The sequence below is a fragment of the Fringilla coelebs genome (assembly GCF_963513975.1).
Source record: "Fringilla coelebs genome assembly, chromosome: 3".
NCBI lineage: Eukaryota > Metazoa > Chordata > Aves > Passeriformes > Fringillidae > Fringilla > Fringilla coelebs.
Genome location: NC_140030.1, coordinates 29,157,165 through 29,177,994, shown reverse-complemented (window position 1 = coordinate 29,177,994; position 20,830 = coordinate 29,157,165). Strand labels below are relative to the sequence as shown.

Below are 20,830 nucleotides of genomic sequence, written 5' to 3'. Positions count from 1 at the left end.
TAAAGCTGGGATTAGACAGTCTATTTATAAAGAAATTCTGAAGCATGTTCTTAACATCTTTGAAAAAAAGTTAACATGTCACAGTGAGCTGTCCTGTGTTTTGTACATGTGAGACTGCTTTCACTACTAAAGAAATTCATGCTTACACTAAATGATTCAGTATTCACATTCACAGTGCATGTTTTTGCATGATCTACCTAACTCTTAGCTACTTTATTTATGGACTTTAACTGGTGAAAAAAAAAATAAATGATTCAAAAAAAGTATCAGCTTAGATAACTGACAAATATGCAGCAAAAGATTATGGAAACATGCAGTGGTCTTGCTAAAATTAACAACAGTAAATAGAAAAAATGTAACTGATGTATTACCAGTTTGTGCCATAAATTTAGCAGCATCAGCTTGTTCCTGAGGGACCCTTTTCTCATGAACAGATCGAGGTCGCTGACTTTTAATTGTATGATCTCCCATCATTCCAAATTCTAAAGACAGAATAAAGGTTTATGAAAGCTTGTGTGTAGACATTTCTCAAAAGTCACATACTGTCTCATGCAATATGTTCCTAAACATACCTGGAAGTTGCTGGCAAGAGTCAGGCAAGTGATCATGGCAGTAAACATCAACTTAAATTTGCTACACTCAGCTTTCAATAAATACTTAAATTTATGTCTGCAGATTTTCCAATATGATTTTATTTTATGAACCAACATTCAATGTAGTGACACGTTCTATAAATCAGCTGTATGACACGGGACAAAAACAGTTATTCAAATGCAGACATTCTATTCCTTTATTTTAAATCCGTGCAAACCACACCAGAAAATGACTGTGACGGTGTTAGACATTGCTGTCCTGTGGCAGAGCCTGCTGCTCCTCTAGAGGACTTCTATTCCTGCACTCATCTTTCAGGCTGATGAAGCCTTCAACAGAGATAAAAAGTCATCTTTGGGAATGGTGGCAATGGGAAATTATAATAATTTAGCCAATGAACTGTTTAATTTTTAGGCTGAATACAGCAGAACAAGTGCTTGTGATCTGCTTCCTTCCTGAAACCTCTAAGTTAAAAAGACTATAGGTTGTATCTTATTCTCCACGTTGATTTTAACAGGGAAAACCTATGAAAAATCAGTGACATCAAGCCCCAGAGTGTGGGAGATGAGTGCTTTAGTTGTTTATCCTGTTATCACTGCTGTCATTTACCCTCTCTTGTCCTGTGCAAACCTCCCAGACTTCTACCTTAGCTCTACTTTTAATTTCTCTAATGAAATGCAGAAAGTCTTTTGCACTTAGAGGGGGACTGCTGTGCCTTCAGCACAGTTCCCTATGATCCTCCCAGGCACACACAGCTGTCTGCAGCTCAGTGCTAAATATTCTGTAAAAAAACACCCCAAAAACTGGGACTCTAATTCAGGAAGCGTGTGCTGGGAAATGTGGGTTAACATTGAAACTGCTTCAACTACAATCACATAAAGTTTCTGATGAGGCAGAAAGTGTCTGAAACACAAGGAACACAAACATTAAAAAAATACCTTTCTGCTGGAAGGTTACCTTGCAAATGCAAAATTCAAAATTCTCCCCAATTTGTAAAGGCATGAAGATAATAAAACTTACCTTTCTGCCTCAAAAGCCACAAAACATTATATGATATGTAAATATCCCTAATAAATATTATTTGCAAACACATTGTCTTGATAAATCATTTAAAACATTAAAATTTCTATTTAAAGAAACAATAAAAGGCAAAGTTATTTTTAAGGGGTCGATCAGAAGAAAGAGGTTTTTTCCTTTCTAGTAAACTATTCATGTATTTCTCCAAATTAGTGGTTTTTTGGTAAATATTCATTACTGGCACCACTTAAAATATAAATTTAATTATTCATTTGAGAACAGCAATGCAGTTCACATTCTAAAGAGAATATCTGAAAATATAATTAATAAAATATATTTTGAGGATTAAACATTCAACATTTTAATACATCCCAGAAATAAATATACCTAAATGATATATGTATATACACATATGCAAATATATAATATATATATATATATGTATGTGTATATATACATATGTGTGTTAAAATTTTTATTAATCAATTTTTACAAAATACACCTCTTCTACAGTTCCTCTGATTTAAGATAGCCTTTTACTCTGTGGAAAATCTCTTATTACAATTAATATTCTAATGCAAATTGTGATTAGAATATTTTTACTATTTTTACAAGGTGCAGTATAGATGACACATTTAAACTGTAATTAGTAGCGTGGTAATGGCAGGAGACTACACAGCTTTTCCCCTGAAGAGGCTGTCACAGCAAGATGTTTACTCTGAGTTTGCTGCCTGCGTGATCTCTGCTTGTCAGGCAATTTAGAGGGTATGGCACCATTCTTGCAGAAGACTTAGTTCTACTTTTTGAGTTACAGAGTGCAATAATTGGAGACCTTTGCTAGAGGAAGGCTTTCCAGAGGCATACAGGGAGGTGGTGAGTGTTCTGGTCCCAGTCCTGCAGCATCTTGTGCTGGGTGTGGGCACATGCAATGTCCTGCAGGACAGGGTCTGCTGGTGGCGAGGCAAAGGGATGTCTGGGAGATCAGTTCTCTGCATTGTGGAAAATATCTGATGTAGCTCGAGTCATAACGATGGAGTTACAAATACCACTCAGCATGACTATAATGCCTCAATTTTTTTCATTTTTCCACTTAAGCAACAAAATATTTTCAATTCACTTTAACTATTGCTGATGGTCTTTGAGATGCACTTTTCAGCTAATCTCCCTTTGATATACTAAGCATTTATATAGCAAGTATATATTAAAGATAAATTTTTCATTACCCAGATAAAATATTTTTATAAGTTTTATCAAAAAAATGGAACCAGACTTATGCAATGCTCTTATTTTCATATTCAGCTGAAGTATTTAACCAAATGCCACATGAGAACAAAAGCAGTACCAGGAAATGCAATGTACTGGCATGGGTAAGACCTCATTAAAATTCAGGCCTCATGAGAGAAGAAAAAAAAAAAGGGTCAAGTGCATTTTTGTAATGGGATCAGAAATGTCCGCTTTCTGTGTATAAGTACAAACAACCGTCTCAAAATTGTTTAATTTAAGAAGCTTAAGAGCAATGTATTTTTATGAAGCATTTTTAATATAATAACTTACTTAAGTTTACAATAAATACTAAACAGAATGAAACTTTCCTTCATTTTCAGATCCTAGGTAATAAACACAGAAGGTAAACCCATTATGCTGGTTTTGTTTCTCTTAATACTTCACAGAGAAGCAGTATCTAAACGCTTTCTGGGCTCGGAAAGCATCTTAACCCAAGTCAGCCTAGAGTATGATTAAATGGCACAGAAATTTCAGGGATCTTTTTGTGTGGGAAAGGTGGTAAGAACGATCCTAATGCAGGCAGTATCTGGCATAGAGGTGTCCTGCAAGGTCAAGTCAGCATGATTCAAGACCTGATATCTGGATATAATATTGGATATTTGAATTGACATTCTGAGTAAATTAATTTCTATCATTCTCACTCTTCTTACCTAGTTCTTGCTGCTGAAAATAAGTTTTCTAACCCAGAAGAAGGTATTTTTGTAGACATTAGTTTCTGAAGAGAATTTTTTTGGTGATGTCTGGCCTAAATTTTATTGGGGTGAAACAGGACACTGCTTTTATCTCTAACATTGATATTAATCATATTGTTCCATTAAATACAGGGGGAAAGCAAATCCTTTCAGCAAGAAATAGGTGCATGGTTTAATTCAGAAATTGACAGTGTGACTCTAAATTAGGCCTGGAAACATGCAAGGGTTTTAAGCCTTTTTATTACATCGTTAATGCTAAAATCTACACTGCATGAAGATAAACCCCATAAATATCTCAAAATGTAAATAAAAATAGCATTACGGGGAACTGTGAATCATTTTAACCAGACCAAGACTTATAATAAATCATAACACATTCCAAACATTTGTGGTAGAAAAACTCAGGTTTAGTTATCTGATAAAAGAATTTATTCTGCTGTCAGTGGTCCTTTGGTGGCTATGGAAGTACAAGGGATCACTGCAATAGGATGCCTATATTTTTGCTCCTCAGCCGGTCATAATGGATCAATATTTCAAAGCATTTTAGTGATGCATACATTTTAATATGGATGTGATGTATCACTTGGTTAAGTATTGGAACAGACTGCCCAGGGAGATGGTGGAGTCACCATCTCTGGAAGTGTTCAAAAATGATGGGATGTGGCCCTTAGTGCTATGGTTTAGTTGGCATGGTGGTGTTTGGTCAAAGGTTAATGATCTTGGAGGGCTTTTCCCCCCTAAATGATTATCTGATTCCATGATTTTATTTTACATACAAGCTGAGGCATGTAATATAGTTCCATGCTTCTTGAACAGAATAAAAAATTGCAATTCCAAAGTTTATGTTTTGGTATTAGTTACAGCTCTTATCACTAGTTCCATTGTCTTTACCTTTATGTTATGTTATCTTATGTTATCTTATGTTATCTTATGTTATCCTGTTATGTGATTTTTATTCCTATTGAGTAACCTTTTTAGTTTTTAAAGGAGAAGCTAAAATCTTGCGGCCAGTGTAGGTGTGCGTTTTTAGAAGAGGAGAGAGGTGCCATGTGCTCTCTGTAGGAATAAAGAAGAAAAAAAATCTGTTAACAGTGTACAAATGCAAACTAGGACAACTGAGAAATACAAAAGAAAAATACCAGCTTTGCAAGGTTCTACTCACCAAGTCTTTGCTTTTTGACAAGTGGATATTCTTTGAAATTGAGGTAAATATCAAACAGATTTTAAGGATATTTTATGATATTTGGAACATATATATTTGTTACGTATATATCCTAGCCATCAGATGACGTTAAAACAGTGTTGGTCTGGCTTTTATGGCTATTTTTTATCACATTTCATGGGAACTTCAGAGGACAAATGTATTATGGTGTACCATCTACTATGAATTGTGCTATTTATGGCGCAGGAGACACTGGCATTATTATAAAAAGCCTTTCTCATCATAGAAGTTGGTGATGACATCATAAATGAACTAAAAAAAAAAAAAAGTGGTTCTGAGACCTCTAGGGTTACCCCCTTGGGACAAATACAATGTCAAGGAACTTCTGAGAGTTGCTGAGTGTCCTCAGGTTGTACAGAACCAAGTAGAGCAGTTTCCTGAAAGCTTTTCAAAACCTTAAAAGCAAAAAGAGGCAGTCAGCTCCCCAAAGTGACTGTCATTTTCTTTCACCCACAGTGCTCCAGCAGTGTGATTCATACTACCCACTCCTGAACTGTACCTAGCCAAACAACTGTTTTCATTTACTCTTGACTACTGAATGAACAGAATAGGTCTTGCAGCCAGAATGTGCAATAATGCAAACTGTCTCACATGCAGTAGCATGGCATCCTCTCTGTGCTAACACACAAACATTTTTCCCAGAAAATATGCAAAATGCTGATGTAAATCCCAGGTGAAGTGGGAGGAGGAGAGGGGGAAAGGAAGAAAGAAGACTACAGAAATATATAAAGAATCAATCTGTTAAAATCAAAATTTGGGCTGCAATATTAACTAATTTCAGTAGATCTGATCAATTTCTGACTTCCCAGAGCATGAAAAAGTTTTCTGCACATTTTTTTAGCCCATTTTAGAGTTCTCCCACAAAGATACACAGCAGCAGCAGTACTTGGGGTGTCTCGTCGCATTGGCAACTGGTCAGTACAATTTCTTCTGGTCACTAGATGGCAGAATGTGTGTTGACTTAGAAGCACAATTTTGCATTGACTTAAGAAGCTGTGACTTTCTGTTTCATTTTCATTATAAAATTATATCTCATATATATATACATAATAAATATCACTACATTCAAAGGACTGAGGGTTTTTTTTTTCTTCTTTATTTTTAGTTATTCTTTTGTAGTCTGAAGATTACTAAAACCCCAACAAAACACCCAAAATGAATAAAACAATGAATAAAACACGAATTGCTGGGCTTTTTTTTTTCTGTTTGTTTTTTTTTTTCCCTTACAGTAAGCCCTATGACAGAAGGAAATCTGAGGAACATTCTCACTGTAGCAGAGTACCCAGACCCCACAAGGAAGCACTTGTTCTCTAATGCTGCATTGGCAGGACACAGAGCTTCAGGACATTAGTGAATACCATCACTCTGCAGTACAGATTTAAGCTATAGCTTTCTATGGGAACCCCTTAAAATGATATTTCCTCATGAGGCAGGCAACTTGCCAAAAGGGTAACGTAACTATTAGCTGAATTAGATTTCCATGGGAACCTCTTCTAAGTGAATGTGGAAAAGGTTCTTAAAACAGCCTTTGCTTACTTCCTACGTAGATCCTGGTCCCATAAAAAAAGTCCCCTTTTGGCTCTCCAAAACAGCATAGAAGAGCTTTGATCAGTTTCAAGCTGAATGGAATAATAGAGTGAATTAAGATCTGAACTGAGCTGTATTTGTGAAGACAGTGAGAAAAATATGCTAGTACTCATGAAAACATGGAAAGGATTTTATGATAATGGAAATATGAAAGGCAAAAGCATTTGTACTAACATAGTATATTTTTTAAATTGTACTAAATTATTAAATTGTATCAAATAAAACTCAGGTAAACATTTGTAAGAAATTAGATACAAAACTTATTTTCTCTCGTAGACAGAGATATCCTAATACATATACATATGCATTCTTTCATCTCTCAAAAAATTAGGGAAAACAATTATGTATTCTAAACAGTCAACATATTGTACAAAGGTAATTAGTTTATAATAATCTCTAGGGAGATCCATTTACTCCTAGGACATAACTTTAGATTAATACTACTGCTGGTATTTTTAATGACATAAGAAATTAAATATTGCTGAAATAAAATATAAATGATAGCACAAATCCCAAGGAGCAAGACTTTCTTGTGGCAATGCAATCTCCAGTCTCTCTGTGCATCTCTGCAGTGACTCTCTTGGTCAGCCATTATCTTTAATGGAATCTGATCCTGTTTATTTATGGTTACAGATTTGATCAGTGAAGAATATCATAAAGATGTAATATTTCTTCACTTATAATGTGCAGAGCATGTTGAAACTGTGCAAACTCTATTATTTGCCTTCCTGGCCCCAGCTGCTCATCACCATATACCTAGGCAGGAGAAACTGTGCATAAAAATCTGAAGTGACTCATACCTGTTCAAAATGAATGTAAAATGTCACCATAGCAGGTAGTGTGTTTTCACATGGGCTTTGCAGAATTATAACTAAGCAAAGAGGAAAAGGAGGGGTGGATGGAAGCCGAAACTGCAAATTCGCCCTTTTTTATATCTATCAAATCTGACATTTGTAATTATCATGGCCAGGTAGGCAGAAGATGTCTGTAGTTCATATTTTTTCCATTCAAATATTTCCCTAGTAATCCATCCCAAAATGATTGTATTCAAATAAAATTAATAATACTGATAAAAGCACTTTACATTTTCAAGTTTAACATTTAAATCCTGTAAATACAGCAGTATGTTATTCTCTCATATTCCATACTGTTTTCTCAAAAGATTCATGAATGTAATAACACATTAAAGAATGAAAGCACAGGGGCTTACCTTTATAAATTTTTGCTTTTTAAAATGAAATGCACTTTTAATACATTCTCTTGTAGTATTCTCATCATTTGAATGTTTCTTCTATAATAATTTATTCATGTGTAGCCTTTAAAAATTTAAATCATGGTATAATAATAATTCTTCAGTATCTTCATTTCTTCTTTATATTTCATACTATTTTACTTCTACATTAAGTATTTTGCTCTTGCCAAATATTTAATTAATTGAATTCCTGATATGGTTAGCCAGTGGAGGAGTTATTTCAGAATGGCACCATTTTTATATAAACACTCTGTTTTCTGCAAAAAACTACGTGGTTATTACACACAGGCCAGTATGTGCCTCTTTATTCTTCTGCACAATTAAAAGTCAAGAGATGATGACTGAGAACAAACTGTAATTTCCTAAGCTATTCTTGAATTCAATAATTCTTATTTTCTGTTCTAGAAAGACTGAAAAAAAGTAAACTGTAGAAAGCAGGACTCACAAGGACATCTAGACTATTTCCTTGCCCTGCAACTATTTAGCACAGACATTTCTGCAGATGGTTGCCTAATCTTTTCTAAATGACAGAAGCACTCATTAAAACAGGAGATGAATTATCTATGAATTTTTGACAGGGAAGTTTATACTCTGTGAAAGATTCTAAAGCCGTATGAAGGGAAGGAACAAGAATCAATATTTTAAATAACAGGTACTGCAAACTGTAATCACTAAGAACAGTTAAACTGAGTGTGGATGCTTTTTTAGAATGGTAAAGCTTCTAGGTGAAGCTAAATGATATTGCATGCCTTTTTAAAAGCACTTTCTTGTCCTTGTTTAAGTCTCCTAAATTGTTTTTATGAGAAAATAATAAAAAATGGAAGAAGTGTTGCTGAATGTGAATTTTGCACATTACATTTTTATCATCTGTGATACCACAAAGCTGTCGGTTTTGTATACAGACATCATGAATGGCTGCTAAATTTTATTCAGAGAAGAGAAGAATAAAAGTAAAGGACAAGAGCCTTGGCTGTTGTAAAATGGCCTCATTCCACCCAGGCAGACTAAAGTTTGTCAGCTGAGAAGGTGCACTACGAGGTGTTTACCAAAACAAGAGACCTGCTACTCTGAGTTGAGAGGTTTATGTAAGCAGTTCACAAGGGCATGTGCCCTTGCCAGCTGTCACTTGCAGGTTAATTAACACACGTGCAGTTTCAAACATATTATTCCACCCAGCTCATCGTGGGAGATCTGTGTATGGCACACTGCCCTGATAGGAAGGGTGTTCCAGAACAGACCTGGAACCTCTTAGAAGGTATCTTATGGTGCCATAAGTCCTCTCTAAACTGCTGTGGGACATCTGTGGTCTTAAAGATGAGTCATAAAAAACTCTTCTCTAGTCAACAGAATAAACTTAATGGGAAAAGACGACACAAATGAGAGGAAAGCCAGTGATTCAAATTTAAACCTCAGATAAAATTTTCACAAGCATAGAATCATAGAATTGTTAAGATCAGAAAAGACCTCTAAGATCACCTAATCCAACCATCATCCCAGCACCACTATGAAGTTCACCTCTAAACCATGTCTTCGAGTGCCCATATCCACATATTTTTTGAACACTTCCAGGGATGGTGATTCCATCACTTCCCTAGAGAGACTGTTTCAATACTTAATAACTAAAAATGAATCTTAAAATAAATCTAAATACTTCTTTCAGAAATACATGCACAGGATTTTAAGTAGGAAAGCACACAAGAGATCTAACCAAAAACTATCAATGAAAATCTCTTGGACCTAGATATTTTGGGAATTTTTGGAAATAAACTAGATGTTTTCACTGGCTTTAGTAAAAGCACTTTCTATATCTCTGAAATTCTGATTTCAGAGTCAGACCCAGCAATTCATTTAATGTTTTTAAGGAGTCAAATATCTCACTAAGGCTATAACCAATGTTCTCCTTCACTCTTACAGCATAATGCACACTTGAATAAAGTATCTCAGTGCAACTGCTAACATGTGCTTCCCAGCTCTATGGGCCAGTGTTAGAGAGTTCCATGGCTTATTTTACAGGTATTGCCCATGCAATGCTTCTATAAAAGCAAACTAACAGTTCAGCTGCAGATCTGAGCTAAACAAAGCACAGTTTGTCAAGTACCCCTCACAGAATTTCACCCTGCAGCCTGCATTAAAGAACAACTGAGGATTTCTCACCTATGCAACACCAGAAGAAATACCCTAACTAAAAATATAAAAAAGTAAAAAAACCCAAAGAGCAGATTTGCCCTAGGAGCAGATGTTTTCCATAGGCACAATCCATCTGAACACAGTGTACTACTCTTAACAAGGAAGAGCACTTTACTGGATTGAGCAGATGAATCCATTGGAATTAGTGAGAATATGATAATAGTGCTCTACAGGTTTACCAAGCACATAGATTACCCTGAGACCCATCAATAGAATGCTGGATTTTGCAACATACATATTAAAAAAAAACTTTTAAAAATGCTGTTTTTCAGCCATGCCAGAGATTTCTACTCTGTCATAGCAAAGTGCCTTCTGGGTCACTTCACTGATTAAATTAGAGAGCAATAGAAAACACAATCTAGTTGACACAACATTAATACTCAAAGGGAAAATCATGGGGATGACACTACTGAAGTGGTACATCCTCAGAGGTGGAAGAGCATGCTTGTCTTTCATCAATAAGCATCAAAATAATTTATTGTAGTATTCTTATTATTCCTACATTCTGGCATGATATTGCACACTTGAATCACTTAAAATTCTCATGCATGTCATACAAATATTCCTTTTCACCTTCACAATGATTAACTGAAGTGTACTCTATAGAGCTTCTCCTACACATCTCAATAATAAGGATCTTTTAGAAGTGTCTATTCCATGATGGTTACATAGGATACATCTTACATAATTCATTTCATCTTGTCAGCATAACATGCTATATGGCAACCTAAAAGCTGTCTTAGCCCACCATGGACCATCATTTGCAGAAATTATGCCAATAGTTAAGGCATATGAATGTGTGGAGATTGCAAGCAGGGAATTTTTTTCAGTGAGGGTGTTTTGTTCTGGATTTCGAACTATAGAGTTTGCAATACTCATTACTCTGGGATCGCTGACTGTAACTTTATACATAAATGCATTCTCAGAATGACTTATTGCTTATGGACATAAAAAAACTCCAATATAATTTGGAGATGTCTGCAGCTCGTTGTGTTTTACTTAGAGCAAACAGACTTTCCCTTAACAGCTAGAGACCTGTAACTGGGATGTATATCATGGGATGTATATCATGGTCTCTAAGAGACTTGAATCTCATCCTCCTGCTCCTAACTAGAAACCTTTTTTGAATAATCTACAGTGCTGCTTGCACATCTGCCCACAGATAGCCTGCATATCTCTCCAAATGCCACTACTCTGCTGCCTAGAAAGGGCTGGAAAAGAATGGGCTACTACAGAGCTTAATAAAACATCTTTTTATACAAAGCTATTTTCAAACAAAAAATTGAATTTGTCTCAGATTAGGCCTTTGACTCTTTTGTGTTGGCTCTCTGAAAATATCCTAACTATTTAGTTATCTGAAAGAAGTCTACTGTAGGCATGCAGAGTGGAATATTTACATTAAAACATTCTGAATCAATAAATTAAATTATCCTCACTAGAGATTTATTTTGACTGTCCAAGCAACAGCAGAAATATAGGTATGTACTTAGATGACCATGGCTCCAACACTACTACCATAATGAGCAGATTAGATATATTTCCTACTCACTTAAGTGATTAACAGGTAACTTCAAAAAAATAATAAGGCACAGGAGATCATAAGTTAAGAAAAATCAGACAACAACCCACTATCCTGACCACAAAAGTTATACAGCATTCAGTCAAGAGCATGTCATCAAGAGCAGGTTAAGTAGGCTGAGAAGCTTATGTGGAAGCTCATAAGGTAGCAGTTCTCAAAAGACCAGAAAAAAAATCCTAGCTTTAGGCCTAACACAGACTGCTCATTTTGCATTGATCTTGTGGAATATTTTTTTTATTTTCCCAGATATATTTAAGTTTGATCGTTTTTATTTAAAATGTTACTTCAACTTGATATTCATTTACATCTCAGAGTAAATAAACTAGTTCTAAAGACTAAAGTCTTATGATTTTAGCAACAATTTTCAGCAAAAGAAAATACTTTTTTGGTTTTTAAAAATCATAATTTGCTTGATATATAAGTAGCACACTCAACTAAAATCTGTTTAAGGAATTCTAGGTTATAAAAGTAACATGCCATTAGTTTTAATGAAGGTTTGAAAGTAATGCAGCAATAGGTCTGCAAAGCCTGACTGAACTGGAGTGCTTTGTGCCAGAACTGGCTCTGGACTCAAGGTACTCACATTGGCAGTCAGAGAAGTTTATTTCCCAGGATGACAGCAGAACCCATTGATGCAAGATGTGGTTATACAAATGCCCACATGCTAACATATGTAAAACATCTCCAAAGGATAGCCTGGGTGCACAAGGTCTACCTCTGGGAAAAGGGCTTGATGCTATATAACTGCACATGTACAGAACTTGGACCATAGAACAGATGTTTCATTTTGTCCTTTCATGCAATTTATGGTTTTCAAAAATTGTTACAGGTTCCCAAAAGACATGAAAAAGTAATTTTTTATGTAACACGTTTTGTCCAAAAATAAGTCATTACTGCTAATATACAGCCCCCTATACTCATAATCTGAGTTGGCACATAGACAATTTTGATCACTTTATGGTGCATTTCAATGATTTCCCACTATCAAAAGAATAGACTTGTTCATTTTATTCTACCTCATGTTGTGGCTTTAATACATTAGAGTAACGCTACCTACAAATTACAATACTTTGACCTCCACCAGTGTAAATCAAAAGTAATGAAATAACAGAATTAAATGTGCATATAACTGCTGTGTGAGCAGAACTGGCTCCAGACAGATTAATTTATCTGGTTTTGAGCAGAACACGGGACTGCCAGACCCATAATAATGATTTTCTAGCTTCTAACTCTATGTTCTGTTAGATCATGAGGATTCTTCTACATATCCATCCTATTTAATGCTTTAGATTACAGGAACAATTGCAGCTAGTTAGAGAGTGATTTCACTAAGCCCTTATTCATGATGAGGTCAGCTTGGATTTGCCTCTAAGTAGCAGTTTTTAAAAATGTACTCACAATAAATTATTCTGAGTATAAAAAATAAGACAGTGCAATAACCCAGGAGAGAAAGTGCCAGTTGGGACAATGTTTTTCTTGTTGCTGTTCTCTTACTATTCCAAGGCCCATCTCTGTTACTGCCTTGAAATGTTATGGTTGTATTCACTGGGTATGTACTAAACTGCAGTTAGGAATATCAGCCACTACATCTTTTAAATATTTCCATGGCAGGGCCTGGGCAGCTTGCTAAAAGAGTGAGAATTTATTAAAAATAGTAAAACATTTGTGCAGAGTAAAATTATTATACGGGACCACTGGAGAATTGGTGCTCTTCTAAACAAATGCCTGTAGCAATAGAGCAGTGCACAAATTTTAGTCTGAAAAGAAGATGCTATTCAAAGAAATAAATAAAACTTAAAAAAACCCCACCTGACCCTAGAGACAACTCTTTTTTTTTTTTTTTTTTGTGTAAGGAAGGATAAATCCCTTAGCTGGTATTTATAGTTGAAGCAAATTTTAAATCGCACATCAGTTTCAAAAACTAGCTATAGATCCAGACTTGAGACTAACAGTTGGAGAGATGCATTATTTCCATGGTTATTTAATTACCTAACCCTGGTAGTCAGAACTTAGCTTAGGAATTCTGAGTTAAAAGACTTATAAATTGAGGATCTGGGAAATGTTTATGACTAATTTGTAAAGAGTCTGCTGAACACCACTCTTTTAAGATGGAGATTGTTGGCAGAGTTCCTTCTGGTTTCTCTCCTAACCTCTGCAAGGAGTAGACCCTTTTACAGGTCTTTGAAATCTTGAAAATAGAATTTAACTTGTTGGACACAGAATTTGGTATAGTAGAAAGGAGACTTCTGCAGGCTTCAGGACATCAGGAAAAAGTCGCTTTCCTATTATTAACTAAACAACATCTAAAGAAGAAAATCACCCAAGCAGAAAAATAGATGGAGGAAAAAAAAAAAGAAAAGGGAAAAAAAAGGGGAAAAAAAACCCCCAATCCAAAACCCAAAAAAACCCAACCAACCAAGCAACCAAAAATGCTAAAGCCATGTCTCTCCAGAAGCAAAGAAATCACATGTGCTTACATGTCTGATCAGGGTCAGTCTGGCTCTGCTCAGCCCAGGAAGATTATAAGGTTGAGGAAGACAGAATAACTCAATCATCAGGGCTTCTGTTTTCACTGGCTGTACATGAACTTAATTCAGAGCATCCTCAAGGTATATAAGATGACTGGTACTGGCTTTTAACTGCTCTGCTTTTAACTAAAACTTTACTATGTTATATATCTGCACTCATTTAATTTTATTTACATCATTGTTTACTATTATCTCTAAGCTAAATAACCTCTCTTAAAAATGCCACAAGAAAAATGCATGTGACTATATTGATTCCTTTTAACATGATTCAGTATAGGAACAGGTAAACATTAAATCTAATTCAGGAGAGACTGTATCAATAGGGAACTCCATCAGGCAGTGAGTGATATTTTTCATATAAAGAACTTAGTTCATAAGATAAAGCTGTTTCAAGGCCAGAATTACCAGTTAATCTAAACTAAGCTAAGAGATTCAGACAAAAGGGAAGAAAGGAGAAAGCAAGAAGGAGAGCATTTTGAAAAAGTTGAAATAGCTTTATTTGTATTATTTGTGGTATAGCTACAATTTGTATTTTAATTCTAACTAAAGCCAAAGCCCTTTCTCAGCTACACATTTAAGTCAGCCCTAAATATATTTGTGTCATGAAGCAAAAAATCAGTTATTCCAGAAATTATTTCAGTGAATAAATTTGGAAAAATAAAATTAGAAAAAAAAAATTGCATCTATTCAAACACACTAGGATTTACAGTAAAAATAAAATGTTACCTTCTACATTTATTCATAATAAAAATAATATCAACTTAACTTAGTGAAAAAAGAAATAAAAGAATTCTGTGGGATGTAATCCAAGAATCATAATTACATTGAGCACGCAGAGGAATAAAATGTTAAAGACAATAACCTAATGATAAGCAGCTTCAAACCTGCTCATCCTACCCCCTAAGGCTGTTAAGAAATTAACAATTCTAAATTTATAACAAGTAGGAAAAAGCAGCTCAGAATCTTTGAAACCTATGTATCTCTTCACAGTTCCTATTCTATATAATCATGTCCTGATGGAGAAGTTCTTGGTAATTTCTGCACGTGCTAAGGATGAATAAACAGAGCCACATAGAAAGTCAGTACCTAAAACCAGCCATCTTATTCAGCTTCAGACCTGGCATTCTGTTTCATGGCTGTGAATTCTTATCATATTCAAGCTATTGAGGCTGCTGCTTGTCAGCTGCAGTTCTCATTAGGAAAAAGGAGTTTCAGCTGACTGTAAGGTTTGTAGGAGTTCATAAATATTCTGCTACACTTCAGAACTGATGCAATGAACTGCAAGCAGTCATATAGACACATTTTTGATCCCACAATAAACCTCAGCTATTAGCCTATAAAGCAGGATCATTCAATGTGTTAATTAAAGAATAACGCCTTTCAAATCAAATGTGGCATATTTCTTCTGACCTGGTTGATGACAAAATAGCAACTCAGCTCTTCAAGTTTTTTCTTCTAATCAGATGCTCTGCGTCTTCAAAACCCAGATGCTCTGCATCTTCAAAACCCTTTCAATGGGATCTCTCTGCATACTGTTTTTGGAATGCTTTATAACAGAAGGTGTGAATAGTGCAGGCTCATCTCCTCAGCTCCTGCTTCCTTTGGTGACTTCCACAGGGAGCTGACCTGTGATCCTGCAGGGCCACAGGACTTAGTGCAGTGCTCTGTATGCTGAGACTGAAGGCTGAGTGCCAGGCTGCCCTCAAGGAGCTTGTTCTGAGGCCACTGACAGCCTGGTAGGACATTTTCCTTGATCATCAATATCATGTTCCCTAAGCATCTTCTGCTTGTACATCATTCTAAGGTCACTTTGATATAAATAACCAGTGACAGATGAGGCCTGTGGGGTGCTTGTTAGAGAGCCAGCAGTAGATATTTTATTCTAAGTCTGATCAATCGTGGCACAGCAAGGTTCTCGAGATCTGTGCATGCCACTGTAGAACCATAATAAGATCTTTTCATCTTCAACCACAGGTTGAGTCTACAAACTGTGAATAAGGGCTTGTACTCCTGCTTAAAGAGAGTTTGGTGAATCCAGTTGTCTTCACCTAGAGAGAGCAAAATTACCCAAGCTTGGCAGGAGAGCCCTGTCTCCCTTGTGAATAAGAGCAACCTCATTTGGACCAAGGTGACCAAAGTTAGGGAGGCAGATCTGATCTGAAAATGGGAGCAATGGCCTCTCTTATCTCAAGGCAGTCAGTGTGGCTGTAAAAGCACACTGCATAAAAAGCACACTACTAGCTCCTGCACCAGGACAACAGAGAGGCCCTCCTCCAGTGGGCTTCTCATCTGCAGAAAGCTGCCTCCCATCTGCAGAATGCTCACATCTGCAGAAAGCTGCCACTGCAACGGCCCTTGGGTATTAAGAAGGACAAAACATAAAGCTGTTCAGTGCTCTTTGCTATAAGTCAACAAACACAAGGGAATATTAATTTAGAAATATAGCACATGGCAGAGAAGTTGGACCTCAAAAAAAAAAAAAGAAAGACAAATAGAGACTTTTTTAAAAAATAGTGTTTTGTTTGGGCTTTTTCCTTAAAAACAAGAGGTGGCCTGTTTTCTTCTACATATGTCTTTATTATTCACTTTTAGAAGACAATCATTCCAGCAGTAGTGTTTGAGATTTGTTTGTGTCATTTAGAAATCTCTCCTTTAATAAATTTAACACGTGTACTTGTGTGATTGTTTCATTGGAAAATTGTTACCCATCCAACTCAGTTAGTGTAGGCTAAATTTTTGAAAATGGAAGACCCTATTTTAACATTTGAATTCCTCAGTTTTACTTTTATTCCCATTGATATTTGTTTCATTCTTCACTGTTATAGTTTTCTGTGATCACTTAATTTCAGAGACTTTTCTCTGCATCCGCTCCAGTTGTCAGTTTTCTATTATAAGTAAGAGCCTCTGAGCCATACACAGTTTTACTTGTTACCAGTTATGGCCATGAAAATACTTCACATCCTCCAGCTCAGACTCTATCAGCCCCCTGTTTGTACACCTAAAGTCTCTTCCTGCCCCTTCATGTACCAGCATGACACTGTGTTCACATTAATTAACCTAAATCACTCTATTAACCTAGTAATTTCTCTGAATTCTCAGGCACATCTACAAGCAAGGGACTAGATTACATTAGTAAAGCAAAGTACACCAAGATGCTCAAGTCATCCAAAAAGGCTGCTCCATTTTTTAGATTTATTTGTTTTGGTCAGCTGTGGCTGTATATTTACTCCTTCTGAAATACTGAAAAGACTCAGACATGGCACTGAACACTGTGGAAACCCAATGTTAATCACACTGCTTTAAAACCTGCTGGTGGCTCAAATTGTGTTTCATTTAATTTTAATGCATCTATTTATCAACAACATGTAAAAAAACTGAATCTATAACTGAAAAAGGAAAAGTTTTGCATCCCATTTTCTGTTTCATAAATGGCAATAGCATATTCTTGCAAAGAAAATAGTATTAAAAACTCTACACTAAAACAGTTATTTCTACCATTTTTCTTAGGAAATATATATATTGTGTTTCAGAAAAAATATCCAGATAGACACTATGGGATATTGAAACTTGCTTGGTGAACTATAGAAAATTTGAAGACAAAAAAAAAGGAGCCAAATAAAACTCTTTTTTTTGTCAGATTTTTTTAGACATTTTCTCTAACATCAGTGCCAACGTTGTAATATTTCATTACTTACATATTCTGTATTCTGCTTTGAAACTTTTTTTAAACTGAAGCTCTTCTAAGCAGGTGCACTTGCTAAGATGGAAGTCAGGATTAGAATAAAGTATTAGTTTAATATTATGCATTATCCTGTAATTAAAAACTCACATGAAAAATACCAAAACTACTTCAGGTAGGAGTGGTTATGCAAAGTCTAAACATTTAAGTTAGCACAGTGAGTTAAACAGCATATAAACTGTTATTTTTTTCTCTTAGAAGACTGCCAAAGTGCAAGAAATGAGCCAGTTGGAATACACAGGCTATCTGAAAAGGATGGGAAATGGCACTGCAGCAGCAAATGCAGAAAGACCAACTGCATATTTACTGACTACTTTGATCATGTAAGGAGAGGAGGAAAAGCAATGTTCAGTATCAATATGAGGGAAAAGGAAGGAATGAAAGTATATTATTTTTAGTGCATAGGAAAATACACTTAGTCTTCCTTGCTAGAATACATGAAATATAGTTCTGACCCAAGTAACTACTTATAATAGAAATATTACATAAATAATGACAGCATTTTCAATGTAATTTTCAATGATAAGTGTTCCTTATCTAGCAATCTATAGAAAAGAATTAGGACACACCCCCATTAGACACTAAGGCAAAATTGATTATCAGTCTGCCAGCTCCATTTGCATAAAGGCTTTCTGCAACTTCCTTCTAGGGAAAGGAGCTGATGGTTACTTGCCAACCTAAGTTCATTAGGTTGGCAGAAAAGTAAAGGAAAGCTCCACATTTGTGTTTAGCACACAATACAGAGATCTTAGCAATGGGAAATTTTCTTGTAAACTTTCAAACACCGTATATCCATACATTTGAAAGAGCCCTAAGTTTACATTAATATCAATACATCCTGTATCTATAGCACATGTTCAGGGAATCCTTTCTTTCTTGAAACCAGATTTTATTTTATATTTTATTTTACTTAATTTTATTTTTATGTCTATTAAACAGTCCTGTTCAATTAAGATAAATCCTTCATATGCTAAAGAGTGATGGTGACACAATAGTGTAGCCAGAAAAAAAAAAAAAAGCCCAAAATAGAAAACCAGTCAGCAGAGAAAAGTTTGAGCTGCAGCTTTCCTTTCAGTTGCCCAGTAAGTAAAATATACACATACTGAAGCACATACTCATGTTTGTAAGAAACCTATGAGAAAGAAGCAAACCTCAGATGGGAAGATGTGAATTTTTGGAATATTTCCTGCTCAATTGGTATAGAGCAAAAAAAGTGAGATGACAAAAGTGGAGAGCAGGGAATTCTTATGAAGCAGACAAGGAGGTATAAAAGGTGGTCAATGAGGATGATTTTGAAATGCTAAAAGAAATGCAAATCTTTTTATATTAAATTTGCAGTGATCTCGCCCCATATAGGCCAGTCAAAGTGAATAAATGAAGTTGGTTGAAATGAAACACTGACAGCTCTGTAACTCTTCATCTTCTCTTTTCTCTTGCCTTAGTCAAGATGATCATACCGAGATGACTAAAAGAAAAAGGAACAAATGTAATGGGAGCAATACTGTGATTTTACAAAGACAATATGTATTTTTGAGTTTTCTTTAGGTTGTCTCTTTGTGAGCCTCTATGTACATTTGCTCATTCATGTCTCACACAAAACTGTAGTGTGTTAATATTTGGGAAGCAGTTCATATATAAGCAATTCATATTACTTCAAGGTACATGTATTTCGTTCCTGTTTTGTAAAAATAGAGTAAATCTCTGAGAAATTTAATCTATTTTTTTTCTTCTTCATAATATGTTTCCTCCATGATCATAGTCTATTTTATTGTAGTATTACAAAGAGATATGCCTAAAATGACATCCAGAATAAATGAAACTCCTTTTTCCAAAGGTATATCAGATCAGGACCTTGACTTTAAGAACATGATGTTACAGATCATTAAGTATATTAATTATTTAAGACTACTCAGAATATACTTGCCACAATGTGAGCCAGAGCTGATAGTCAAATTAACAAATACTGCAGAATGGCAGCTGTGTAGGTGATGAGCACAGAACATTCCCTTGCCTTGAAAAAATGCGAGTGATTTTTCCTTCATGTACCGCAAATGTCTTTCACACTACTGTATCTTTCGCTGAAATCACGGTAGAAACATATTTAAGACTTTAACAGCTGAGTCACGGCTTTATTTACATAACTATGGCTTCAGACCTGGCAGATGTTTGCCAATAAACACATAAATTTTCAGGACAAATTCCTTAAGCCTTTTGAATAATTCTTTGCTTTGCACAAGTAGATCCTAGGATGCTTTCTATAAAAGTGATAAAAACTAAGATATAGTAATAAACATAATGACATTAACCCATTATGCATGGCCCTGTATTACACTTGTCAGCACAGGTACATTCATTCCAGTGGTGTCAGACCTGACTGTGTTATAAATGTGTAAGTCATCAAGAGAAATGCAAATATTGCAACTACATTCTTCAGCAACATTAACTACTTCATAGGAGAGTTTCCAATCTTTACCTGATGTTACTGTCTTTAAAATTGCCAGAGAAGTTAAGACACTGCATATTCTACATGACAATGAAGTCATCAATGTCAATCTCATTCTCTGAACAAGTGTCATCTAAATTAAAGGGAAAACCACTAAAATTCATATTAATATATTTTGTGTCCATCTCAGTGTGAACAAATGGGTAAAAAAGTTCCATGTTGTCATTCCAATATGTAGGCAGCTCCAATCTTCCTTGTCTCGCTACTCCTTCACATAACTCCATCTGACTTACCATCCCAGCTTTCTAAATAAATAATTATGTGTTCTATTGTAGTAAAGATATATGCTGATGCTGAGTATGAAATTAGAGAGAAAGTGAAGTACTATATTTAATGGCATAAAATGTTGGGTGTTAAACCTGTAAAAATTATTCATTTTTGGATAGCAGGTTTCTCAATGCATGTTAGACTTGGTTAATTAAGTACATATCTGTGATATCATATATTAACCACTGGTGGGAAAAATATAATTCAGAAGAGATAACTTTTCAACTTCATTTAGATTGCTTTTTGTGGCTGCAAATGCAAATGAAAGGGACAAGTACGCTCTGTCTCTTGCTGCCTAAAGCCACTGCCCATTAAGCAGTCTAGTTGCTAGGCTTAGGTTAGCTCATGAATAACTACCAAAGCATTTCACTTAAATTGGTGG

General features: G+C 35.3%; 1 protein-coding gene across 1 annotated transcript in view; it reads right to left on the bottom strand.

The window, feature by feature from the left end:
- ADGRB3 (adhesion G protein-coupled receptor B3) overlaps window positions 1–20,830 on the bottom strand; it is a gene marked incomplete at its 3' end in the record, with an annotated part of 439,964 nt that overhangs the window by 260,694 nt on the left and 158,440 nt on the right. The window contains exon 3 of the mRNA XM_084203695.1: window positions 372–482. Within this exon, the coding sequence (XP_084059821.1) occupies window positions 372–482 (111 nt within the window). The remainder of the gene's footprint in view (window positions 1–371; window positions 483–20,830) is intronic.